At 39.4% G+C, this 27,366-nt stretch overlaps 5 protein-coding genes across 6 annotated transcripts in view; all 5 read left to right on the plus strand.

The window, feature by feature from the left end:
- The window catches only part of actb1 (actin, beta 1), a 3,856-nt gene extending 3,608 nt beyond the window's left edge, over positions 1-248 (plus strand). Inside the window, exon 6 of the mRNA XM_053615131.1 lies at positions 1-248. This exon is cut by the window's left edge and continues 380 nt beyond it. The gene's annotated coding sequence lies outside the window, so the exon portion shown is untranslated.
- A 2,460-nt stretch (positions 249-2,708) lies between these two features.
- Positions 2,709-7,416, plus strand: fbxl18 (F-box and leucine-rich repeat protein 18). The gene is made up of 5 exons (XM_053615130.1): positions 2,709-3,054; positions 3,635-3,832; positions 3,944-5,487; positions 5,601-5,819; positions 6,809-7,416. Exons 1-5 carry the CDS (start codon positions 3,034-3,036, stop codon positions 6,957-6,959), a joined length of 2,133 nt encoding a protein of 710 aa, XP_053471105.1. The 5' UTR covers positions 2,709-3,033; the 3' UTR covers positions 6,960-7,416.
- A 1,092-nt stretch (positions 7,417-8,508) lies between these two features.
- On the plus strand, positions 8,509-12,636 carry LOC128601767 (endonuclease domain-containing 1 protein-like). Its single transcript, XM_053615132.1, has 2 exons — positions 8,509-9,306; positions 11,641-12,636. Exons 1-2 carry the CDS (start codon positions 9,013-9,015, stop codon positions 12,262-12,264), a joined length of 918 nt encoding a protein of 305 aa, XP_053471107.1. The 5' UTR covers positions 8,509-9,012; the 3' UTR covers positions 12,265-12,636.
- A 4,821-nt stretch (positions 12,637-17,457) lies between these two features.
- LOC128602433 (endonuclease domain-containing 1 protein-like) lies at positions 17,458-20,666 on the plus strand. Of its 2 annotated transcripts, XM_053616226.1 has the most exons (3): positions 17,458-18,253; positions 18,806-19,259; positions 19,689-20,666. In XM_053616226.1, exons 2-3 carry the CDS (start codon positions 18,966-18,968, stop codon positions 20,331-20,333), a joined length of 939 nt encoding a protein of 312 aa, XP_053472201.1. In that variant the 5' UTR covers positions 17,458-18,253; positions 18,806-18,965; the 3' UTR covers positions 20,334-20,666. The 2 variants fall into 2 exon arrangements, with proteins under 2 accessions (XP_053472201.1, XP_053472200.1); XM_053616225.1 differs by having other exon boundaries at positions 17,458-19,259.
- A 3,078-nt stretch (positions 20,667-23,744) lies between these two features.
- LOC128602359 (endonuclease domain-containing 1 protein-like) lies at positions 23,745-26,285 on the plus strand. Its single transcript, XM_053616118.1, has 2 exons — positions 23,745-24,512; positions 25,019-26,285. The coding sequence occupies exons 1-2, from the start codon at positions 24,213-24,215 to the stop codon at positions 25,640-25,642; spliced, it is 924 nt and encodes a 307-aa protein (XP_053472093.1). The 5' UTR covers positions 23,745-24,212; the 3' UTR covers positions 25,643-26,285.
- The last annotated feature ends 1,081 nt before the right edge of the window (positions 26,286-27,366 follow it).

Raw genomic sequence — 27,366 nt, forward strand, 5'->3', positions numbered from 1 at the left:
TTCTCTGTGGGAAGTACATGACCTTGTTAGTGTTTGTGTAAATTATGTACTCGATACAATGTCTTTTGTTTTTGTACCTCAGCCTTAAACTTGGTCCATTTTGTTTTGTTCTACAGTGGAATGGGAACAAGTGTGTTCTGCATTAGATTGAGCTTCCCTGGGGGTTATGGGTAAAGGATCTGTGAGCCAAGGTGTCTCTGTACACTGATACTGAATGAAAACAATAAAAATGTGCACATGTAAAACAACTACTTGCTCTTCTATTTTTTTTTGCTGCAAGAATTTAGTAAGGGGCATGATCACTGCAAAATAAGTATTTGAAATGACATGTTCATTAGGTGTAGTCAAATTGATTGGCAAGGTGCATCACTACTTCCTTTAGCGTATTTAAGTGTTCAGTTGCTATGGTATTACTAAAATGCCACCATTGTGGTTGACCACAAACAGGAAATTCAAGTAGACCAATTGTTATGGCCTAAACAGTGGGTCTGTAGTCTTGTACTGCAGCAGTTTGCTGAGAACAGCAATGTTAGTCACTTGTCATACTTTACAACACAACTATTTAGAAACAATAGCATCTTGGAACAAGTGGATTTATATTAAATGATTGAACTACAGCTGGGTCTACTGTCTTACAGAAAATTAAACACTTTCTGCCCAGTCAGAATTAAGCACTGACTCATGATCACTTGAGTCAGTTGAGCCTCACCAATCAGTAAAAGGTGTCTCCTGGTGCTGGGTGGAACTTTGTCTTTTCTTGACATTGGTATTTTTTGGGGGTGAATAAGTGAGCTTGGATATAAGTTTTTTTTTTTTTTTTGGTGTGTTTGGTATACAGTCTCCTCTGAAACTATTTAAAAGGCAGGGCAAATTCATTAGCACGTGCTCCACACCAGACACCTGGTTTTCAGATCAAAAGATGGAGATGAGAGGAGTGTAGGATTTCAGCTTTTATTTCCTGTAATTGCATGTAGACATGGTAAACAAAACACAACCTTTGTCAGACCACCCAATTTTTAGGTGAGCAAAAGTAAGGGAACAGTCTTCAAGTAACTTTTGGTTGCATATCCCTTACTTGCAATAAGTGCATCAAGCCTGTGACTAACTGATACAAAACTGTTGGTTCTTGCAATGCTTTTCAAGGCTTATGTATCTTGTGGTATGGCCTGTATTTCTGCTCTCGAAGTCTTCTGTGATCTCTTCAACCCCGCCCTTTGGAGGTTTTTCTTCAGCTGGCTGACCTGTTCGGTGACTGTCTGCTCAGTACACTAGAGGTTTTTATTATTCAGAACTTTCCAAATTATTGTATTGGCTATGCCCAATGTCTTGGATAGGTTTTCCCTCTTTTCTCAGCTTCAAAATGGCTTGCTTTTCCTCCATAGACAGCTCTGATCTTCATGTTGGCTTATCCATCTTAATGACAAATGCGGTCTTCACAGGTGAAACTGAATGCTCAAACCAAGATGTTCAGAGCTGAACAAAGAAACACCTTTCAGTCACATGTTCCGATATTTATGCTCACCTACAAATCGGGTGGTCTGACACAAAATGTGCTATGTCCTATGTTAACACGTCTACATATAAATACCAGGAAAGAAAAGCTGAAATTCTAAACTCTCTTCTCATATTCATCTTTTATCTCGAACCCAAATGTCCTCAGTCTGCAGCAAAAGCAGTTGACATGGCTTTGTTGTTCCAATAGTTCAAAAAACAGATTCAGGACCATACGTTAATGAAATGCCTCCCAGGATCCTGCTTACTGTACGTGCTAGAGACCTGCTTGATGGAGAAAGTTGTTGCTGACAGGATTCTAAACTAAACAAGTGAGAACTAGTGTTGGAGTAGCTTCACAGATCGCAGTTGTAAAGGCAGTTACACAGATGATGCAGTATATACGTAGTGATGTAACTAACAGAGGCCAAATTGTCTCAGAAAGTCTCAGAGAACAATAATACTATCCAAACACACACACACAAACTACGCTGGCCATTTTGGGGCATAAATGGTGCAAATATGGTTCCATGATGATATTGTTATATTGTTAAGTCATACTATAATCCACTTGGGGGCGTGCTGTTACAGGAAAATGATAAAACTATGATGGGGTGGTGTGATGAGCCTCAATGTGAGTTACAGGTACTACCATTATGTGGATTATTTTCCAGTGACATGTGCTAAAGTGTTTTATTAGCCTTAAACCACGGCAAGGTCCCAATGATTACCATTTTTCTTTTTTAAAGAATGCCACATCATACTTTTTTATTAATTTACCTATACATTTATAGTTGCATTTAATGCTGTGGAGTGGCCACAAAACAAGTTCCCATTCTCACATAGGTGATAGCAGCTATAAACAGTCATTCCCTCACCAGCCTCACTTTTTTTTTTATTGCTCTATTGAAGTTAAATTCTGAGAAACCGGAAAGCATGAATGCCTCTGTCCTATGTTGGAAAAATTGGATACAAAGCACTGACGATGGAGACTCCTTGCACAAATCTCTTCAGAGAAAACGTTACCACACCATCTTTGTTTTTCTTCGTCCAACAACATCATGCCTTTAATCACTTTATTTATTAGGCTTAGATTATGTAGTCTACTGTTCTCGTCCTGGTGAATGAGCTGTTACTATACAAATAAAAGAATACTAAGCAGGTGTCACTACACTAATGTAATTATTCTAATTATTTGGGACTATGTTTTATTTAGAGTTAGTCAATTTAATTTGTTTGCATGGACTATTTGCTTTATTTTAAGTTACCGAATAAATAAACTAAGCTAACAAATGGGGGAAGGAATTCGATGCACCTCCCGGAAGTTGGTACGACTATAAATACGTTCCCACCGCTGAGAGAACCGCGGAACTATTAGCCTAGTTGTGTGTAAACGAGTAAATATTATCACAAAATGTAAATTATTATTATTATTATTATTATTATTTTTTACATTTTAGCATGGGGTTATATTTGCATATAAGGAATATATGTGCGTGTATGAAGTGACGTCTCAAAAGAAACGAAAAAAAAAAAGACGACATGGAGAACCTAATCGAACCGGTAGGTAGCAGTTAGCGAGTTTATTACATCTGACTAGCAGCTGTTAGAGTTAATAATGAACTTAACATCTTGTGTTTCATTTCAGTCATTATAATACAGCTGTAACCCCATAGTTTTATTGGAAGACAATTCATTCAAAAATATCGAGGATGCCTTGATTTAAAAAATCCCACAATCCCACAGAGATGTAATTGAGAAAGATCAATATGTTCCACACCATGTGTATGTGCAAATAGGAAAAAAATAAAGATATAAAGACACAATATTTACAGTAGTGCAACCTGCATGATTAATATGAGTTGATTAATGTTCACATATCAGCCGAACAATAGTAAAGCGCTTAGTGAAAATGTCATTTGAGGTTTTAGTTAGTTTCGTTTTTCTTGGCCATTATTGACATTTTTCTGACCCTGAAATTAGCTCCGCCCCCTAAACCTGGAACACTGTTGAGGGACAGGCTCGTGCGAAACTGATACACGTATCGGCTAGAAGACACGTGGCTGACGTTTATGAGACGTGTGAAAATGTCATTTCTCGTAAATCCTATCTCTCAGCATGTTTGTGCTCTCTCACTCTTCAGGCCCAGTGCTCTCCGGAGAGTATTTCTCAATCCTCTGTCACCATCGCCGACTTCTCCGACGAGATTTTACTGCACATCCTGAGCTACATCCCCAGTTATGACCTGGTGCTCGGCGTGAGCCGCGTGTGTCGGAAACTTCAGATTCTGTGTCAAGACAAGAGCCTGATTTCTCACATACGGCTCCATAAAGAGTACCGAGTGAGCACCGAAACTACAATGAGCTTTCGTTTGTTGAGTTTTACAGCTTTCGCGATTGTTTGCCTTTTCAGCTTTTAACGTGGCTTTGTTTCTTTTCCCTTCATCTCTCAGGCATCTGATGAAGCTGTGAAGAAACTGCTGAAGGAACTGTCGAGCGACGTCCAAACTCTGGATGCGAGCGGCTGCTATTGGTTGGCCGGTAGTACGTTGGACGTTGTAACCCGCTGTGTCGGACTGGTCCGGCTAGACGTATCAGGCTGGCGCGTGACTCCGGCACGTCTCTCGCGTCTTCTGGGTTCGCTACGGTTGCTGCGCTCGCTGGCGCTGGACATCGGCACGGGATTCGACCTGCAGCAGCTGAGCTCTGAGGGCAAAACGGCTCTGGCACGGCTCAGCGAGCTGAAACAGACCCTCCTCACGCCCTCGTATGGTGTCGTGCCATGCTGCGGTGCGTTACAGAGCTTGAGTCTGTACTTGGAAGTGGCTGAGGGTTGGCACGAGCCCAGTGCGCACCTCCAGCTGATAGTGGGGCAAAGCAGTGTGCCGCGCTATCACAATCTGCACTGGTTCTCTGCACGCTTGGCGCCCGGAGAGGTCAACCGCGCATTGCTTAGTCTTTACTTGGCCGCTTTTAGCATGCGCGTACCCGAGGGCCTCACTGGGTTGGTTGTTGCCATGCCCGGTCCTGCTCCACCCATGCCCGCTTCCGAAGGTTTGCTAACTCAGTGCATCTTATCAGCCGGGAGTGCAATCAGGGCTTTCCAGCTTCCTCAGATGTGGTTAGACGGCGCCACGTTGAGGCGGGTTTTGGGATACGGATGTCCAGCCTATTTGAACGTATCACGGTGCGCGGGTCCGGGATTCGAGCCACTGTGTGTGTTGTTGGGTGCTGGTTGCGAACTTTCACCACTGCGCAGCCTCAATCTGCGCGGTAAAACCGAGGAGGAAGTGGACGCCGAGGGCATCAGGACTCTTACCGAATCATGCCCGCAACTTACCCACTTCAATCTGTCCTCCACACACTACCATCATACCACTCCGGAAAAGCTTGACGGGCATCTCTGTGGGGCTCTCGGATATCTCGGTCGTCTCCGTTCTCTAGCACTGCCTGCTTGCGCGCTGTCACAAGGGCCACCCGTACCAGCCAACAAGCCGGATTTGGCTACAAAACTGTCCTCCGAGTCCCCGCTACTCGGGCTGAAGAAGAATCGCCGCGTCGGCGTCCCAGCCTACCAGCCGATGCTTGACGGCACAGGGGATTTAAAGGAAGAGCAGGAAGGTGAAACAGAGTCCTTCCTGCGCCCGCTAATAAACGGTTGCCCGTGTCTGGTTGAGTTGGAGTTGATTGGAACAGGGTTCTTGTCAGCAATGCCAAGGTACGAGCCAGCCATGCGCAAGGATCCCGCCGCCTGCCCCTGGTCCTTCCAGGTCGGAGACGCCCAGCTGGCGGCTTTGGGAAAGCTCCGCTTTTTGCGCAGGCTTACTTTGGCTCACCTGCCAGGGGTCCTGAAGGGTACCGGACTCGTACAGCTCGTTCTGGGGTGCAAGGACCTTCAGGCGTTATCTCTGGCCAACCTCGGGTCCTTAAAGACTGTGAATTATACCCCGGCTCTGCAGGAGGCGCTCAAACACTGCACACAGCTCAGGGAGTTCAGGTGAACACACACACACACACACACACACACACACACACAATCTTAATTATCGCGTCTATTGAGGAGCGAAATGGACTCATAGATGCTGTGTGTATTTGCGTATGACACGACAGGTTGGAGCAGCCGTACTTCAGCGCCAATGCCGCCTTCTTCGACGCGCTCGCTCACTGCCGCCTCCTCCGGCGCTTCTGTCTCGTCTCGCGCCACGGAACGTTCCAGCACCCGGCCGCCGTCGGTTTCATGCAGCACTGCGAGGACGTCATCATGTTCCACATGTTCACGGGCGGCACTCTGGTGGCCTGCAAAACGCTGCAGAAAACGCTGCTGGACGGGTTGGTGTTAGTCCGCGTACTCCTCTCTCTACCGCTTAAACATATACAGATATTATACGTTAAAATAAAAACGTGATTGTTCGATGAAAATGTTTTCTTTTTAAAAGCTGTGTACAGTGTAGTGCAGAGAGCCAATCAGATTTCAGCTTTCCTGATTCTGAATCTCGTGGCCAGAAAACACCGAGTCATGATATTTTCAGTGGCTGTTTTAGCGACTGTAAGCGCTGTCCTAACCACTAAACACACTTTTTGTGTCCTTTCTACTTTTCTACAGCGATGCAGATGCTATAGATACTTCGCTTTAGATACCGCTGATCATTTTCTGCCGTGTCCAGGCTTCCGTACCGTTCACATCTCGCTCATCATGGCTTTCGAGGTTCGCTCTGTCCGCTCAATATGAGCACTATTTTGTAAGCAAATATAATACAAAAAAAGTTACTACTTAGTGAGTTTTCAGAGACGACTACGTTTGAGTGCAAAAGTTTGCACACCCTTGGGGGAAAGGAAAAAAAAAAAGATAAGAATGACTAACGAATAACCCGTATCGACTAGATTTCCTCTGAAAAGCTCATTTAGTTCAAAAGTTTGTTTATTAATGAAAGGCCAGTGCACCGAAGTGTGTATACACTGAAGTGAAGGTTTCAGCTTCGCTGATTCTGAATCTCGTAGCCAGAAAAGGATGAAATAGTGTTTGGCATAAATGGGTTTTTTCCCCCTGATTGTATACTATCGATACTTGTCCTGTCCAGGCTTCCGTACCAGTCGCATCTCGCTGATCATGGTTTCGATTCTCGAGATATATCTGCCATTTCCAAGTAAAACAGGAGCACGCAGTCCTCTCCAACGTCTCAGTCCGGCGTTATTAATTGCACTTGAAGAATCTAATTTGGTAACTCGGTGACGTCTGGTGAAATGAAAATCTCATTTCTGTGAGTAGCTCAACGATGAAATTATTTGAGTTGAACACAGCTGTTGCTTTCTTCTTCTAGTTTGTCTGCATCCCGTCCAGCCCTGAGTGTAGTGGTGTACCCCCTTCTCCACGAGGACTTAGGGAACGTGATCAGGGAAATGCCGCTCTGCCATCTGGACGAGATCACGCTCTTCAAGACCCGTGTGGCAGAAGATCCCACTGTACTGTGAGACAGAGAGAGAGAGAGACACAGAGAGATGTCTGACATTGCCTTGCGATGGTGGATGTTAACATTTCACCGCTTATTGTTTACACAGACACAAAGGGAGTTTTGCAGATCGTCTAGACGTCACCTGCAAAGGACTGAAATCAAAATAAGTGTGTTACAGACGTTAGTGGGAAGCACAACAGTGCCAGAATCACATCACACATGAAATAAAGTTGCTGTTGGTGCATTCTTTGTTGTTGTTGTTGTTGTTGTTGTTATGTCTTATGAATTTTCAGACAGAATAAAGGAACACGTTATCAAATAAAGCTGCGATCCACGGGGTCCAAGCACCACCACAAACATTGCCCTGGTGGCCATTTTTGTTTAGCGATCATTAGGAATGAAAAAAGATAAGTTAAGATAATACTTTATTAATCCCCAGATGGAGAAATTAGGGGAATGGAGAATACGGTTCAGAGATTAGCACAACGATGCAGGACGTCAATTAACTGTTGACACGTTTCTTACGTGCTAACCCCGAATCTGTTACTAAAGGAGAGCCTGGATCTGAGCATGAATTCTCCTGAAGGGCGTTTAACTGTGAATGCATAAAGAAACAGGAATGAGGAGAAAAAATAAAGCATGTAGAAGAAGAAATAATAGATCGGGTCATGAGCTTGGTTAGTATAAAGGAACTAAAACCACAAGTTCAGCAAGTTTTGCAATGATGAGATTCCTCGTACACGTCCAAATGAACTTCTGATCACATCTTCGTTTCACTTCTAGGAACGGGTTTGAGGAATCATCCCGAACCACAAAGTGATTGCTTCTTATTTCAGCTCCCTCTGATTTTGGAAGTTCTCAGTAATGTTGCGTTCAGGAGGCGCGCTGTTTGCTTTTTTATGAAAGAAAACTTGACAGAAATGTGAACCCGAGGTGTGTATTGGGACGCAACAAAACGTCTGCGGGACAAAGAAACGATTTTCAAGAAGATTGTGATTTTAAAGTGGAAACAGTGTGCACAAAGATTTATAAATCTGATATTTAAAGAAATAAATGGTGCATGCGTACTTTCGCTCTAGAATCCATGCGAAGTTTTATAAATGAGGCCCCAGACCACTAGGTGGCGCACCTCTGATCAGTCCAAGGGACGTGTAGCTAACCAAGGTACAGTACCTGGGCTACAGGATTGGTTCCGGACCTCCAGGAAAGGCTTTCCTGAATCCCAGAGAGCCAGGTCTGTGTTTTTACTGGGTTTGCAGGATACCACCGGAGATGAAAATAAGATGATGCCAACGCGGTGATCATCACACGACTTACAGAAGCCATTTTTCCAGAACACGGCACATGGAGGTACGTCGAAGGGTGTCGGCTGTCTTGTCACGACACGTGGTGCATGAAGGGAACAGAAACCTGTATAAGTTGTCATTACTGGATGTACATGTATATATTATTTACTGTACTTAATATTAAGTTTAATATACACAGTACACTGTGTGTGTAAAGGTTCTATAAGCAGGTCTTGTTAAGACGGAATATTAACAGAAAATGGATAAACGCTTTTGGCTTTGCATCACGGAGTCTTGCTGGTTGCTCAACATAAAGGAACTGGAAAGTTTTGCAGTCCTGCAATGATTGCCAATTACAGAAGTGAAGCTAAAAGTTCCACAAGCTACTTCTAATAACTTCTAAACATCTTCTGGGAACTGTTTTTGTACATTTTATTTGCAGCCGTGGATCTTCTGAATAATCCTCCTGAACCCCAACATCCAGTAACAGAGCTGTATACACTGACGCTGTTTCTAATCATTGCATGAGGCGCGCAGTAGGTTCTCCTGGAGTTCCAGACATGTTTGGAGCTGTGTGTAATCGTTTCATGTGGCGTCGTGTGTTCTTTATATCGTGTGTGTTCTTTCCTTATCTTTAGCTTCCTGTTTGTAGGAGGACGGACACAGTAACGTAGCTCTGCTGATCACGCCTGCCTCGTGTTGTCTATATAAAGTCTCTGACTCTGAGACTCTTCTGCACTCGTCGTTCAGTGAACATTGTGTTCTTCTGCTACGTCTGCGTCCATCATGAAGCTCCTCAGTGTGGTTCTCCTTCTGCTTCCACTCTCGATCTGTTTGGCTGAAGTCGTGGAGGATTTTACTAAGAGCTGTCCAGGGTTCTTCGCTACTCCGAATGATGTCGTTTCTCCTCCTACGGGTTTTACTGGGGAACGCTTTAAACAGATCTGTCAAACTCTAAATAATGAAGCTGAATTCGCGACACTTTATGACACGGAGAACAGGATCCCAGTTTACTCAGCATACGAGTTTACCGGACGAAGGAAATGTGACAGAACGGACAAGTGGTATATTGAACCTCAGGTATGTGTAACTCACTGTATCTTATAACTTATAACTATTTATTTTATAACTTATGTAACTTATTTTATGATTTTGCTATTTTATGATAAATAATAATAATAATAATAATAAAGAACTATTATTTTACTCGATGTTGAATAAATGTTTATTAAAATTGTTATAATTCAATGCACAATAAGAACACATTATTATTATATTAACATTATTATTATTATTATTATTATTATTATTATTATTATTATTATTAAGTTGGCTACCACATCACTTTATATTCTAACCAACTATAATACAAATATAAATAAATAAATCTCTATTTATTTCTTACACTCTTGAATTGTTCATCTTGTCCTGAGTAACTAATGAGTCGATTAATTTTTCACTTCATGTAAGCAAAACCTTCAAAAATAATCAAATAAAAAATGTTAAAAAAAAAATTTCTTAGAAAATAGTTTAAAGGTTTATATATAAAACCCTTCTATAAAAAGAAGTAAACAGAATTATGTAAATAAAATGAACATTTTGCCATTAAAATGTGTCAGTAGTGTCAGTTCTTCTGACTCTCACACTTTCTTCTGTCTGTTTTTAAGAGTTAGTAATGAATCTATTACAGAGTCGGATCACTTCTTCACTGACACACAAACACTTTTCTCTAACATTCAGGATTTGTTGATGAAGTAGTGTTCGTAAATCTAAAATATCTTTTTTACTGATCCAGTAATGCAGAAATCATCAAATACACATCTTAGACAAAATTAGTATTATGAAAAAATAGAGTACCATATATATTTGCACTGTAATATCTACAGTGGCAAGAAAGAGTATGTGAACCCTTGAGTTAATGACCTGAAAAAAGCTCATTGGAGTCAGGTTTCAGCACACCTGCAGTCTGGTTAAAGTGAGTTTGGAGGTGTGGACTACAGCTACTTTGACTGATAAAAACCCCTCAAACGTTTGGAGTTTGCTCTGCACAAGAAGCACACGCTTATGTGAGCCATGCCTTGCCAAAAAGAGCTTTCAGAGGATCTACGATCAAGAATAGTTGATTTACATAAAGCTGGTAAGGGTCACAAAGTGAATTCAAAGACTTTAGAAATTCACCAGTCTACAATTAGGCAAACATTCTACAAATGGAGACACTTTGGGACTGTTGCTATTCTACCAAGAAGTGGGCGTCCAGTCAAACTGACACCAAGAGCACAACGAAGACTCGTCAATGAGGTAAAGAAACAACCCTGAATGACAGCCGAAGATTTGAAGGCATCGTTGGAACTGGCGGACATCTCTGTTCATGAGTCTACAATATGTAACCATTGAACAAGCAGGGTATCTACGGCAGGACACCACGAAGGAAGCCACTGCTTACTGAAAAGAACATTGCTGCATGCCTGAAGTTTGCAAAAGAGCACTCCACAGCGGTATGGACAAAATGTTTTGTGGACTGATGAAACTAAGATTGAACTATTTGGAAAAACCACACAGCACTACATCTGGTGTAGAAAGGACACGGCATATCATCATGAAAACATCATCCCAACCGTAGAGTACAGTGGAGGAAACGTCATGATTTGGGCCTGCTCTGCTGCATCACGGCCCGGCCAGCGTGCAGTCACTGAGCTGAAGATGAATTCCCAAATATATCAGACAATTCTTCAGGATAATGTGAGAATGTCTGTGCTTCAGCTGAAACTATGCAGAAGTTGGGTGATGCGACAGGACAACGACCCAAAACACGGAGCAAGTCCACAACACAATGGCTTCAGAAAAACAAAATCCGCCTTTCGGAGGGGCGGAGTCAGAGCCCAGACCTCTACCCAATAGAGATGCTATGGAATGACTTGAAGAGACCCATACACATGAGACGTCCAAAGAATATGACCGAGCTAAAGCAGTTCTGCAGGAAGAATGGGCTAAAATTCCTCCTGAACGATGTGCAGGTCTGATCCACAGCCACAGGAAGCGCCTGGTTGAGGTTATTGCTGCCGGGGGCGGGGGTCGGGTCAACCAGTTATTAATTCTAAGGGTTCACTTACTTTTTCCACTGCCATTTTGAATGTTGAATGAGTGTGTTCAATAAACACATGAGGGATCAGAATTTATTTTGTGTTATTGTTTTAGGCACATTATATTGGTCAATACCCCTGACTTAGATGAAGATCAGATCACATTTTATGACAAATTTATTCAGAAAACCATGAAATTCCAAAAGGTTCACATACTTTTTCTTGCCACTGTGTGTGTGTGTGTGTGTGTGTGTGTATATATATATATATATATATATATATATATATATATATATGTATATATATATATATTGTGTGTGTTCCCCTTATGTAGCTGGAAGATCGAAGGCAGGAGGCAAAAATGAAAACTGAGTCTGATGTGAGAAATCTAGGCCTAAATATAGTTAATCAGGCTGTGTATGACGATTACTCCGGGTCTGGCTTCCATAGAGGACACTTGTTTCCAGTTTCCCATGCCAACTCACAGGACTGTTCTGATGCCACCTTCACTCTGACCAACGCTGCTCCACAGAATCCATCATTCAACAGCGGGAAGTGGAAGGTGACAGAAAGAGAAATGGCTTATGTACTGAATACAGATTGCACTGATGAAGGCCTGCGTGCATTTGTAGTAACTGGGGTTGTGCCGGGTAATAATATAATGAATAACAGAGTGCGAATTCCCAGTCACTTTTGGACGGCATTCTGCTGCCTTGATAACAATAATCAAACCAATCGCTCAGGTGCATATCTTGGAAAAAATAGTAATGATTTTGCACCATATCGGAAGAGCGTGCTGGACGTGGAGACAGAGTTAACACAGCTGTATGGGGAACATTTCCGTAACATCATTCATTTCAAATTCCAGTTTTTTGATGGAAAATGCTATACAGAAACTGAAAGGGCACGAAAGCGTAAAAAGTCCGGCTGTGAGACAAATAAACGTCAAAAATTGTAAAGAAATTTAAAGCAGTAACTGTGTTGAACTAGTGGAAAGTCCGAGTGTTGAATGGTTTCAGCGTCTGTCCTGTATGTTTCCCATTCAGTGGAACAACTTCTACACACATACACTTAAAAAAATGAAAACTAATCAGAAATCAGTCATGTGTTGATTGACATATTGTTGTACTTTTAATCAGTTTATTTCGGTCACTAAATTGGGATCAGATTATTTATCATGAATCACTGAATTGCAGTTTGATTTTCTGCAGAATTCTACATCAATAAAGAGCATCCGATTAAACCGTGTCTCCTCTTACTTACTGCCGTATAACATCTGGAGCATAGCTATGGGACATTAACACTTATTACTTAAATGTACACTAGAATATCACAGATATTTTCTGGAGCAAAATAATAATAATAAAAAGCTCTACAAACATCTGGACATTCATTTTTGAGTGATTTTTTTTGTTTTGTTTTTAAAAACCTTAGATTTCGGGAGGACTTAACTGACTGGTTACATATAAAAAGTTTCTGAATTGGAAATAAATCATGAGGTATTGTGCATTTTAATAAGAGACAACAAAACAAATTCTGGGAAATCCCCACCCTGAGTTTAAAAAAAGCTCAAGATTATTAAAAGGAAAAATGCCCCCCAAAAAACCCTCTTAAATATTTATTTGATAAATGTAATCTTCAGAGAGAATTATTTTTATTTATTTTATTTTAGACTTTAAGTAGATTGTTTTTTACTGTGATGAATAAAAACTAACACATTTTGCTTTACTGCAAGTGTGTGTTTTAAATCTTGTGCCTGGTCTGTAAAACTTCTTGTCAGCACATGATGGAAGTAATATCCCACACTGCCGGTCATTTTTCTCTTCTCCCCTCTTCATTAATTAAAATAAATTATATAAAAATCTAAACTTGAAATGTGTGCAGACTTTTGTCCTTATTCCATAGATTAAACCTTCTTTTATTTATTTATATATTTATCACATTATTTTGTTATTTGTACAAGTAGGAAATAAAACAAATCAACTATGACACGTTTATCACTTTCATAATGTACGTATAAGCATATCCAGCTCCTTTTATTTATTAACATATATATTTTTGTCAGTTTATAAATATCACTCATCTTAAACAGTAAATAGATCGTCCGTGTGCAATGTGTAACTGAAATGTTGTTTGGTGGAGTGGTACAAAAATATTTTATAAACATATGGAGATATGCTGCATTCTGAAATTCTAAAAATACTTTAAAAAGAAAAAAACAAAGTAAAAACAACAACAACAACAACTTTGCATTAAAAAGTGTTAGTTATTCAAGTTCATGTGATATCATGGCTCCTTGCCGCTAGGGGGCAGCAGTGTGTGTATTTACACTCAGTGACGCGGCGCTGTAACAGCAACAAAGAGGACCTTACTAAAACAGTCCTATTAATCGATTTGACCACATCGATCAAGAGGTTTTAAAACATTTTACACCTAAAATCACATTTCAGTGCGTTATATAACGGTTTATAATGTTAAAGTGTCTTTTTAATTTTAACGTCTGGCTTTAATTCTTGAGGAAAAAGTAGACATTTATTCAACGAAAGTCTGTGTTTCGACTTATGTGTTATCTTGGAGAGTGTGGGAAACAGCGCCATCTGGTGGTTAGTAAAATAATTTAAGCTGTCAAAAGCCTGTGGAAGAAACTCGGTCAGATGAAGCAGAAATAACACACTCTGTAGATCATTTCAATGTTATGTGCACAAATAAAAGTCTAACACGTGTGTGCGTGTGTGTGTGTGCGTGTGTGTGTGTGTGTGTGTGTGTGTGTGTGTGTGTGCCTCTAACTATGACTTTGCCTGTCTTTCTATATGCAGCTGTCTGTCTACGTGCTTGTGGGTCTGTCTGTCTGTCTACACACAAGCCTGTCTGTCTGGCTGAGTGTGTATCTGTCTGTCTCCACTTGTGCATATGTGTCTCTCTGAGTGTGTATGCCTGTATGTGCACATCTGTCTGTCTGTGAACTCAAGGGTTCACATACTTTTTCCAAAAGCACTATGAGGTTTTTTTTGGTTGTTCTCAATAAAGACATGAAAGATCAGAATTTATTTTGTGTTATTATTTTAGACACATTATATTTGTTAATACTCTTGACTTAGATGAAGATCAGATCACATTTCATGACAAATTTATTCAGAAAACCATGAAATTCCAAAAGGTCCACATACTTTTTCTTGCCACTGTGTATATATATTAGTGTGATAACCCTTTGCCTTCAATAATGCCTCAGTAGCCTCAGGTACACTGCGTACAGTTTCTATTACACAGCGCGCGCTGTAGTGTTTGGGATTTTTAAAAGATTTTTGTCTCTGTACTCCACAGTTTGAAATTTGCACTCTAACAATTCACGTGTGGTTACAGGATACATTCTCAGATTTTAATAACGGATATTTTATACATTTAAGTCAAAACCATTTATAAATTACAGCACTTTTTTTAAACATAAGACCCCTCTTCGAGGCACCGTGAAGTCTGGGACGTAGGGCTTCGCGGTGTTTCTGATTACTCAGGTGTGGAAGTCAAGGAAACCTTTATAAGACTGAGAAATAAGAAAAAAACCATCAGAGACCTCAGATTGACCAAAATCGACTGTTTGGAACATTATTAAGAAGAACGAGAGAACTGATGAGCTTTGTAACCATTAAAGGACCAGTAGGGTGAGGAAGACCTCCACAGCTGACCACAGAAGAATTCTCACCATAATGAAGAAAAATATTCCAGAGCAGCGATCTCAAGCTTCTATCAGGAGAACATCCAGGGTTTACATCACCCGGAGGAGCATGCAACTCCCTAAACATTGGGTTTATTACACGGCATGCTCCAACGCATTATAATGAGTTACTAGTGACTTCTACAGGTGGATCATGACCAGATCATCATTTTTAAGTTTTGCAGTTTTGCAATAATGCCAATTGCAGAAGTGAAGCTAGAAGTTCCCCAGACAACTTTAAACAGTGTTAAACACCATAAAACACAGACCCTTCTGTATCAGACCACCCCCAATTTTAGGTGAGCTAAAGTATAGGAACAGATCAGTCTTAAGGTAAGTAAATAAAGTAAATAACACTAAATAATTGGTTGCATTTCCCTTACCTGAAATAACTGCATCAATCCTGTAACTCACTGACACCGAGATGTTTTAAGAGTGGATCTGATGCGTGTCTGATCTAGGACCACATACGACACTGGCTAAGGTCTGATTTGAAATGATCCAGCAATTGGGAAAAGAATCAGATCTGTGTGACATTCAGGCAGAAAATCAGATGTGATGAAGAAAATAAAGAGATTGTGTAAGTCACTCTGGAGAAGAGTTACACAGTTGTAGTTTGTCTTTCGGCTGTGTAGCACGGACACAAGCGCTCTTGAGGAAAATGTGTAACTACAATGACTGAGGAGAATAAAAATTGTTGTTCCTCTGCTACGTCTGCGTCCATCATGAAGCTCCTCAGTGTGGTTTATTGAATCTCAGGGAAGTGCAACGTAGGCTACTGTATCATAACTATTTATTTTAGAACTCACGCCAGTTATTTTATAATTGTTTTATTATTGTATTATTATTATATAGATATTTTATAATTGCTTCAAAAAATAATGTAAGCATACACAACATTCTATTTCACAATCTAAACAGATTACGTAAGGTTCAATAAACCAGTCTGGCCAGGTTGGTGTTTTACAACACACTTCACGATTGTCTAACATGTAGTCCGAGTAAAAAGGGATTGTGCTCGTCGTGATAATAAAGCAGATAAGTAATGAGGAGTGAAGCCATGTAGTGCCTTGTATGTCAACATCATTATCTTAAAAGGGACACGGAACCTGACCGGGAGCCAGTGCAAGGACTCCAGAACAGGAGTGATATGGTCACATGTCCTGGTCCCAGTCAGGATCCTGGCAGCAGAGTTTTGTACACATTGCAGTTTGTTGATTTAGAAACTCCGGCTAAAACGGCATTACAGTAATCCAGCAGAGTGACAACAAATGAGTTAATCAGCTTTTCAGCGACAGAGAAGTTTAGCATTGGTGCAGTCTGGCCATATTTCTGAGGTGAAAAAGGATGTTTTAACGGTGCTCTGAACAAAAGAATCAAATGTAAGACTGGTATCAAAAATTTCTCCAAGGTTCCTCATCTTACTTTGGGTCTCTAGAACAGAGCCACCAACAAGCAGAGACAGTGGAGACGCTTCGAGAATTTGATGACGGGAACCTATTAGCATAACCTCAGTTTTCCCGCTGTTCAGGCACAGAAAGGTATTATTCATCCATGATTTTATCTCAGAAATACAGTCAGAAAGAAAACAAACATCAAGGTTGTAAGGGTCCACTCACTGGTCCAACGACGGTATCCAATGACGTGGTAGAAGGATTCCCACGTGTTCCTGTCTTTTTGAAGCGATGTGAATATATTTAAATTTGCATTCCAATTCTTCTTGACTCTCTCTTAAATTACATCAGACTCCAATTGTAAAAACCTTGATGTTGTATTCATTACTTAGTTATTCATGTTTTGATACTTTTGATCTTCTATACTTGATTAATTCTAATTTATTCTATACTTTAAATTGCGCTAGTTCATTCGGATTCCGTGTCGAGCCTCGCGCCGGCCGTGTGCGCAGATCTCACGGTCACAAACTCGCCAGTCTTGGTCATTAGCCAGAGGTAATGGACTAATACTATTTAGACGACCGCCCCATGCTTACCCTTTCCTAAATAGTGCTTTATTTAGTCCCCTTAGATAGTAACACTTAGTTATAGTAAGGTTCTTTCTAGTCAGAGGTCATGACCACTAAAATCTACAGAGACAGACCAGTAATATCTGAGTAGAATTAGCTTTATATAATCATGCCATAGTTTCCTATGTACACGTTAACTAGAGTAAGATTACAATAACCAGAGGTTTAGACTTCCCCCTATTTAGACTTGGTCCATAACTGGTATTTCCTGTCGAGCATGTACGCACTAAGTACACTTAACTAGAGCCAAGTCATTAACCTGGTCTCTTAGCTCCCTTAGATAGTAAGGGAAGTACACTCTAAATACACTGAACTTAATGCCAAATTGTTAGCCTGTACTAACCTGGTGGCAGATTTGCTGTAACAAGGACTTACGGTAATTTACTAGAGATAATAATTTCAGAATATAATCAAGTCTAATAATTTATTTAACCAGGTATGAAAACATCCAAATCCAACACTACTATTAATAATAAGAAATAATTACATTCAACATTACATTCCAATCAAATCCAAAACATTATAACATAACATGAGAGAGACAACACTTACATACCAGGTAGAGATAAACTACACACAGTGATCGTGTGGGAGATCTGTCTACAGATTCCCTGAATCTTTGCCCAGCTCTCCCCTAAATACCCGGATGCTCTGTGGTCCACCAAAAGGTGCTGTTTGTGATTATAATTTGATTAAATTGTGGAAGGATGTACCTTATTTACATACAGGAGATCATTTGAGTGAGGGACCTTGGGAGAGTTTGCCTTTAACGGCATGTACCATTTTATTTAAACTGCTGTTGAGGGAATGAGAACATAATTTCCAGTCGCACTGAGACCTTTTGTGTAATACAGTAAACATGTCTAGGTGACATCTTATTCGCATTGAAACATGTTATGTAATGTATATTGACCTTGGGTGTGTTTAAGTTATCTCGACACAGAGAGAGAGAAGGGTGTGAGGAGAGGAAGTGAGGATCTTCCAGGCTCCACTCAGCATGATGTGCTATCTCAGGTGTGGATGCTAATTTTGATGTACAGTTCCCTCCGAAACTATTGGAACACGAGGCCGAGTCATTAGACGTCTGTGTTCGAGATCAGAAGATGGAGATGAGACGAGAGTTCAGGATTTCAGTTTTTATTTCCTGGTGTATACGTCTAGACGTGTTAAACACCATAAAACACAACCTTCCGTATCAGAACACACCGTTTTTAGGTGAGCAAAAGTATAGGAACAGATCAGTCTTAAGGTAAGTAAATAACACTAAATAATTGGTTGCATTTCCCTTACCTGAAATAACTGCATCAATCCTGTAACTCACTGACACCAAGATGTTTTAAGAGTGGATCTGATGCGTGTCTGATCTAGGACCACATACGACACTGGCTAAGGTCTGATTTGAAATGATCCAGCAATTGGGAAAAGAATCAGATCTGTGTGACATTCAGGCAGAAAATCAGATGTGATGAAGAAAATAAAGAGATTGTGTAAGTCACTCTGGAGAAGAGTTACACAGTTGTAGTTTGTCTTTCGGCTGTGTAGCACGGACACAAGCGCTCTTGAGGAAAATGTGTAACTACAATGACTGAGGAGAATAAAAATTGTTGATCGACACTGACGCTGTTTCTAATCATTGCATGAGGCGCGCAGTAGGTTCTCCTTGAGTTCCAGACATGTTTGGAGCTGTGTGTAATTGTTTCATGTTGCGGTGTGTATTCTTTATATCGTGTGTGTTCTTTCCTTTTCTTTAATTCTGTGTTTGAACAGTTGATCGTGTAGCTTCCTGTTTGTAGGAGGACGGACACAGTAACGTAGCTCTGCTGATCACGCCTGCCTCGTGTTGTCTATATAAAGTCTCTGACTCTGAGACTCTTCTGCACTCGTCGTTCAGTGAACATTGTGTTCCTCTTCTACGTCTGCGTCCATCATGAAGCTCCTCAGTGTGGTTCTCCTTCTGCTTCCACTCTCGATCTGTTTGGCTGAAGTCGTGAAGGATTTTACTAAGAGCTGTCCAGGGTTCTTCGCTACTCCGAATGATGTCGTTTCTCCTCCTACGGGTTTTACTGGGACTCAGTATAAACAGATCTGTCAAACTCGAAATAATCAAGCTGAATTCGCGACACTTTATGACACGGAGAACAGGATCCCAGTTTACTCAGCATACAGGTTTACCGGTCAAATGAAGTGTAACAGATTGGACAAGTGGCATACTGAACCTGAGGTATGTGTAACTCACTGTATCTTATAACTTATAACTATTTATTTTATAACTATGTAACTTATTTTATGATTTTGCTATTTTATAATCAATAATAATAATGATAATGATAATAATAATAATAATAATAATAATAATAATAATAATAATAATAATATATTTTAATGAATGTTAATATATTATATGATATTATATGATATTATATGATATTATATTAGTCTTCTGGAGACTCTCACACTTTCTTCTGTCTGTTTTTCAGCTAATGCCAGATAAGAGTTAGTAATGAATCTATTACAGAATAGGATCACTTCTTCACTGACACACAAACACTTTTCTACTGATACAGTAATGCAGAAATCATAAAATACACATCTAAGACAAAATTAATATTATGAAAATGTGTGTGTGTGTGTGTGTGTTCCCCTGATGTAGCTGGAAGCTGGAATGCAGGATCAAAACCAGAAAACTTGTCTAGTTAATCAGGCTGAGAACGGAGATTATAAAAAATCTGGCTATGATAGAGGACACCTGGCTCCAGTTTTCCTTGCCACCTCACAGAACTGTGCTGATGCCACCTTCACGCTGACCAACGCTGCTCCACAGGCGGCAATGTTCAACCGCAATACGTGGATGAGGACAGAAAAAAACATGAATGACACACTGACCAAAGATTGCCTTAATGTAGGCTGGCGTGCATTTGTAGTAACTGGGGTTGTGCCGGGTACTGATACGTTGAAAAATGAAGGTAGAGTGCGAATTCCCAGTCACTTCTGGATGGCATTCTGCTGCCTTGATAACAATAATAAACCCAAACACTCAGGTGCATATATTGGACAAAATAATGATAATGATTGTCCAGTGTATCGGTGGAGCGTGCAGGATCTGGAGCCAGAGTTAACAGAGCTGTATAGGAAACAGTTCCATAACATCCCTGATTTCCACTTCACTTTCTTCGCTGGAGAATGCTATACAGAAACTGAAACAAATGAATTACAAATAATTGAAAACAAAAAGCGTAAAATGTCTCAGAACGAAAGAAACAAAGACTGTCAATCAAATAAACGTCAAAAATTGTAAAGAAATTTAAAGCAGGAACGATGTTGAACTAGTGGAAAGTCCGAGTGTTGAATGGTTTCAGCGTCTGTCCTGTATGTTTCCCATTCAGTGGAGCAACTTCTACACACATACACTTAAAAAAATGAAAACTAATCAGAAATCAGTCATGTGTTGATTGACATATTGTTGTACTTTTAATCAGTTTATTTCTGTCACTAAATTGGGATCAGATCATTTATCATTAATCACTGAATTGCAGTTGGATTTTCTGCAGAATTCTACATCAATAAAGAGCATCCGATTAAACCGTGTCTCCTCTTACTTACTGCCGTATAACATCTGGAGCATAGCTATGGGACATTAACACTTATTAAATGTATACTAGAATATCACAGATATTTTCTGGAGCAAAATAATAATCATAAAAAGATCTACAAACATCTGGACATTCATTTTTGAGTCATTTTTTTTGTTTTCTTTTTAAAAACCTTACATTTCGGGAGGACATAACTGACTGGTTACATACAAAAAGTTTCTGAACTGGAAATAAATTATGAGGAATTGTGCATTTTAATAAGAGACAACAAAACAAATTCTGGGAAATCCCTACCCTGAGTTAAAAAAAAAAAGCTCAAGATTATTAAAAGGAAAAATGCCCCCAAAAAAACCCCTCTTAAATATTTATTTGTTTATTTGATATTTTGCTTTACTGCAAGTGTGTATTATAAATCTTGTGCCTGGTCTGTAAAACTTCTTGTCAGCACATGATGGAAGTAATATCCCACACTGCTGGTCATTTTTCTCTTCTCCCCTCTTCATTAATTAAAATAAATAATATAAAAATCTAAACTTGAAATGTGTGCAGACTTTTGTCCTTATTCCATAGATTAAACATTCTTTTAAAAAAAAAGTTCTACATATTTTGTTATTTGTACAAGTAAGAAAAAAAAAAATATTTTAAATAAACTAGAACACGTTTAACGCGTTTTTTTCATGTGATTTCATGGCTCCTTGCCGCTAGGGGGCAGCAGTGTGTGTTTACACTCAGTGACGCGGCGCTGTAACAGCAACAAAGAGGACCTTACTAAAACAGTCTTATTAATCGATTTTATCACATCGATCAAGAGGTTTTAAAACATTTTACACCTAAAATCACATTTCAGTGCGTTATATAACGGTTTATAATGTTAAAGTGTCTTTTTAATTTTAACGTCTGGCTTTAATTCTTGAGTAAAAAGTTGAAATTTATTCAACGAAAGTCTGTGTATCGACTTGTTAGGTGTTATCTTGGAGAGTGTCGAAAACAGCGCCATCTGGTGGTTAGTAAAATAAATGAAGCTGTCAAAAGCCTGTGGAAGAAACTCGGTCAGATGAAGCAGAAATAGCACACTCTGTAGATCATTTCAATGTTATGTGCACAAATAAAAGTCTAACACGTGTGTGTGTGCGTGTGTGTGCGTGTGTGTGTGTGTGTGTGTGTGTGTGTGTGTGTGCCTCTAACTATGACTTTGCCTGTCTTTCGATATGCATCTGTCTGTCTGCGTGCTTGTGGGTCTGTCGGTCTGTCTACACACAAGCCTGTCTGTCTGGCTGAGTGTGTATCTGTCTGTCTCCACTTGTGCATGTGTGTCTCTCTGAGTGTGTATGCCTGTATGTGCACATCTGTCTGTCTGTGAACTCAAGGGTTCACATACTTTTTCCAAAAGCACTATGAGGTGTTTTTTTGGTTGTTCTCAATAAAGACATGAAAGATCAGAATTTATTTTGTGTTATTATTTTAGACACATTATATTTGTTAATACTCTTGACTTAGATGAAGATCAGATCACATTTCATGGCAAATTTATTCAGAAAACCATGAAATTCCAAAAGGTCCACATACTTTTTCTTGCCACTGTGTATATATATTAGTGTGATAACCCTTTGCCTTCAATAATGCCTCAGTAGCCTCAGGTACACTGCGTACAGTTTCTATTACACAGCGCGCGCTGTAGTGTTTGGGATTTTTAAAAGATTTTTGTCTCTGTACTCCACAGTTTGAAATTTGCACTCTAACAATTCACGTGTGGTTACAGGATACATTCTCAGATCTTAATAACGGATATTTTATACATTTAAGTCAAAACCATTTATAAATTACAGCACTTTTTTTATACATAAGCCCCCTCTTCGAGGCACCGTGAAGTCTGGGACGTAGGGCTTCGTGGTGTTTCTGATTACTCAGGTGTGGAAGTCAAGGAAACCTTTATAAGACTGAGAAATAAGAAAAAAAACCATCAGAGACCTCAGATTGACCAAAATCGACTGTTTGGAACATTATTAAGAAGAACGAGAGAACTGATGAGCTTTGTAGCTATAAAGGGAATAATCGGTGACCAATAGGCCGAGGAAGACCTTCTCACCATAATGATTAGTTGTGGCATTCCGGACCTCCAGGAAACGTGGGAAACATAAAAGGCTTATCCGAATCCCAGAGAGCCAGGTCTGTGTTTTTACTGGGTTTGCAGGATACCACCGGAGATGAAAATAAGATGATGCCAACGCGGTGATCATCACACGACTTATAGAAGCCATTTTTCCAGAACACGGCACATGGAGGTACGTCGAAGGGTGTCGGCTGTCTTGTCACGACACGTGGTGCATGAAGGGAACAGAAACCTGTATAAGTTGTCAGTACTGGATGTACATGTATATATTATTTACTGTACTTAATATTAAGTTTAATATACACAGTACACTGTGTGTGTAAAGGTTCTATAAGCAGGTCTTGTTAAGACGGAATATTAACAGAAAACGGATAAACGCTTTTGCCTTTGCATCACGGAGTCTTGCTGGTTGCTCAACATAAAGGAACTGGAAAGTTTTGCAGTCCTGCAATGATTGCCAATTACAGAAGTGAAGCTAAAAGTTCCACAAGCTACTTCTAATAACTTCTAAACATCTTCTGGGAACTGTTTTTGTACATTTTATTTGCAGCCGTGGATCTTCTGAATAATCCTCCTGAACCCCAACATCCAGTAACAGAGCTGTATAACTTGCTTTAGATAGCAGAACCTCGAATTGAAAAGGTGTGTTGGTGGATTTGAGTTCTTGTAGTAAACTATATGAACGTTGATGGTCCAGCTGACGTACAGTCCCCTCCGAAAGTATTGGAACACGAGACCGGGTCATTAGTGTGTGCGGAACACCGAAGACGTCTGGGTTTGAGATCAGAAGATGGAGATGAGACGAGAGTTCAGGATTTCAGTTTTTATTTCCTGGTGTTTACGTCTAGACGTGTTAAACAACATGAAACACACTACCTTCTGTATCAGAACACACCGTTTTTAGGTGAGCAAAAGTATAGGAACAGATCAGTCTTAAGGTAAGTAAATAAAGTAAATAACACTAAATAAATGGTTGCATTTCCCTTACCTGAAATAACTGCATCAATCCTGTAACTCACTGACACCAAGATGTTTTAAGAGTGTATCTGATGCGTGTCTGATCTAGGACCACATACGACACTGGCTAAGGTCTGATTTGAAATGATCCAGCAATTGGGAAAAGAATCAGATCTGAATCAGATAAAAATTGTTGATCGACACTGACGCTGTTTCTAATCATTGCATGAGGCGCGCAGTAGGTTCTCCTGGAGTTCCAGACATGTTTGGAGCTGTGTGTAATTGTTTCATGTGGCGTCGTGTGTTCTTTATATCGTGTGTGTTCTTTCCTTTTCTTTAATTCTGTGTTTGAACAGTTGATCGTGTAGCTTCCTGTTTGTAGGAGGACGGACACAGTAACGTAGCTCTGCTGATCACGCCTGCCTCGTGTTCTCTATATAAAGTCTCCGACTCTGAGACTCTTCTGCACTCGTCGTTCAGTGAACATTGTTGTTCCTCTTCTACGTCTGCGTCCATCATGAAGCTCCTCAGTGTGGTTCTCCTTCTGCTTCCACTCTCGATCTGTTTGGCTGAAGTCGTGAATGATTTTACTGAGAGCTGTCCAGGGTTCTTCGCTAATCCGAATCATGTCGTTTCTCCTCCTACGGGTTTTAGTGGGAATCGCTTTAGACAGATCTGTCAAACTCGAAATAATCAAGCTGAATTCGCGACACTTTATGACACGGAGAACAGGATCCCAGTTTACTCAGCATACAGGTTTACCAAACTAATGGGCTGTAAAAGAAATGATAAGAACAAATGGTATATTGAACCTCAGGTAAGTGCAACTTAGGTTACTGTATCTTATAACTATTTAATTTATAACTTCTGCAACTTATTTTATGATCAATAATAATAATAATAATAATAATAATATATTTTAATTAAATAATAAAATAATTTTAACACTCACTCATAATAATAATGAATAACTATTATTTTAATTAATTTTGAGTAATTGTAAAATAAATACAATAATATTTTGTTTATAAAAATATATATTATAATACAATCCACAATAATAAACATTATTATTATTATTATTATTATTATTTAAATATCTTTTTTACTGATCCAGTAATGCAGAAATCATCAAATACACATCCTAGACAAAATTAGTATTATGAAAAAATAGAGTACCCAAGACTTTTGCACTGTAATATATATATATATATATATATATATATATATATATATATATATATATATATATATATATATATGTATATGTGTGTGTGTGTGTGTGTGTGTGTGTGTGTGTGTGTGTGTGTTCCCCCTATGTAGCTGGAAGATGGAAACTTGTGGCCAAACATGTCTACTGAGTCTGCTGTGAGAAAACAAGGTGTAAGGATAGTTAATCAGGCTGTGAATGCCGATTACTCCGGGTCTCGCTTACATAAAGGACACCTGGCTCCAGTTCTCCATGCCAACTCACAGGAATGTGCTGATGCCACCTTCACTCTGACCAACGCTGCTCCACAGAATCCATCATTCAACAGCGGGAAGTGGAAGGTGACAGAAAGAGAAATGGCTTATGTACTGAATACAGATTGCACTGATGAAGGCCTGCGTGCATTTGTAGTAACTGGGGTTGTGCCGGGTAATAATATAATGAATAACAAAGTGCGAATTCCCAGTCACTTTTGGACGGCATTCTGCTGCCTTGATAACAATAATCAAACCAATTGCTCAGGTGCATATATTGGAGAAAATAGTAATGATTTTGCACCATATCGGAAGAGCGTGCTGGACGTGGAGACAGAGTTAACACAGCTGTATGGGGAACATTTCCGTAACATCATTCCTTTCAAATTCCAGTTTTTTGATGGAAAATGCTATACAGAAACTGAAAGGGCACGAAAGCGTAAAAAGTCCGGCTGTGAGACAAATAAACGTCAAAAATTGTAAAGAAATTTAAAGCAGTAACTGTGTTGAACTAGTGGAAAGTCCGAGTGTTGAATGGTTTCAGCGTCTGTCCTGTATGTTTCCCATTCAGTGGAACAACTTCTACACACATACACTTAAAAAAATGAAAACTAATCAGAAATCAGTCATGTGTTGATTGACATATTGTTGTACTTTTAATCAGTTTATTTCTGTCACTAAATTGGGATCAGATCATTTATCATGAATCACTGAATTGCAGTTGGATTTTCTGCAGAATTCTACATCAATAAAGAGCATCCGATTAAACCGTGTCTCCTCTTACTTACTGCCGTATAACATCTGGAGCATAGCTATGGGACATTAACACTTATTACTTAAATGTACACTAGAATATCACAGATATTTTCTGGAGAGAGAGAGAGAGAGAAAAAAGATCTACAAACATCTGGACATTCATTTTTGAGTGATTTTTTTTGTTTTGTTTTTAAAAACCTTAGATTTCGGGAGGACTTAACTGACTGGTTACATACAAAAAGTTTCTGAATTGGAAATAAATCATGAGGTATTGTGCATTTTAATAAGAGACAACAAAACAAATTCTGGGAAATCCCCACCCTGAGTTAAAAAAAAGCTCAAGATTATTAAAAGGAAAAATGCCCCCCAAAAAAACCCTCTTAAATATTTATTTGATAAATGTAATCTTCAGAGAGAATTATTTTCATTTATTTTATTTTAGACTTTAAGTAGATTGTTTTTTACTGTGATTAATAAAAACTAACACATTTTGCTTTACTGCAAGTGTGTGTTTTAAATCTTGTGCCTGGTCTGTAAAACTTCTTGTCAGCACATGATGGAAGTAATATCCCACACTGCCGGTCATTTTTCTCTTTTCCCATCTTCATTAATTAAAATAAATAATATAAAAATCTAAACTTGAAATGTGTGCAGACTTTTGTCCTTATTCCATAGATTAAACATTCTTTTTTTAAAAAAGTTCTACATATTTTGTTATTTGTACAAGTAAGGAAAAAAAAATATTTTAAATAAACTAGAACACGTTTTTTTCATGTGATTTCATGGCTCCTTGCCGCTAGGGGGCAGCAGTGTGTGTTTACACTCAGTGACGCGGCGCTATAACAGCAACAAAGAGGACCTTACTAAAACAGTCCTATTAATCGATTTGAACACATCGATCAAGAGGTTTTAAAACATTTTACACCTAAAATCACATTTCAGTGCGTTATATAACGGTTTATAATGTTAAAGTGTCTTTTTAATTTTAACGTCTGGCTTTAATTCTTGAGTAAAAAGTTGAAATTTATTCAACGAAAGTCTGTGTATCGACTTGTTATGTGTTATCTTGGAGAGTGTCGAAAACAGCGCCATCTGGTGGTTAGTAAAATAAATGAAGCTGTCAAAAGCCTGTGGAAGAAGCTCGGTCAGATGAAGCAGAAATAACACACTCTGTAGATCATTTCAATGTTATGTGCACAAATAAAAGTCTAACACGTGTGTGTGTGTGTGTGTGTGTGTGTGCCTCTAACTATGACTTTGCCTGTCTTTCTATATGCAGCTGTCTGTCTATGTGCTTGTGGGTCTGTCTGTCTGTCTACACACAAGCCTGTCTGTCTGGCTGAGTGTGTATCTGTCTGTCTCCACTTGTGCATGTGTGTCTCTCTGAGTGTGTATGCCTGTCTGTCTGAATGCGTCTGTTTATTTGTGCACATCTGTCTGTCTGTGTGGGT

This window comes from Ictalurus furcatus, chromosome 26 (assembly GCF_023375685.1).
Source record: "Ictalurus furcatus strain D&B chromosome 26, Billie_1.0, whole genome shotgun sequence".
NCBI classification, from domain to species: Eukaryota; Metazoa; Chordata; class Actinopteri; order Siluriformes; family Ictaluridae; genus Ictalurus; species Ictalurus furcatus.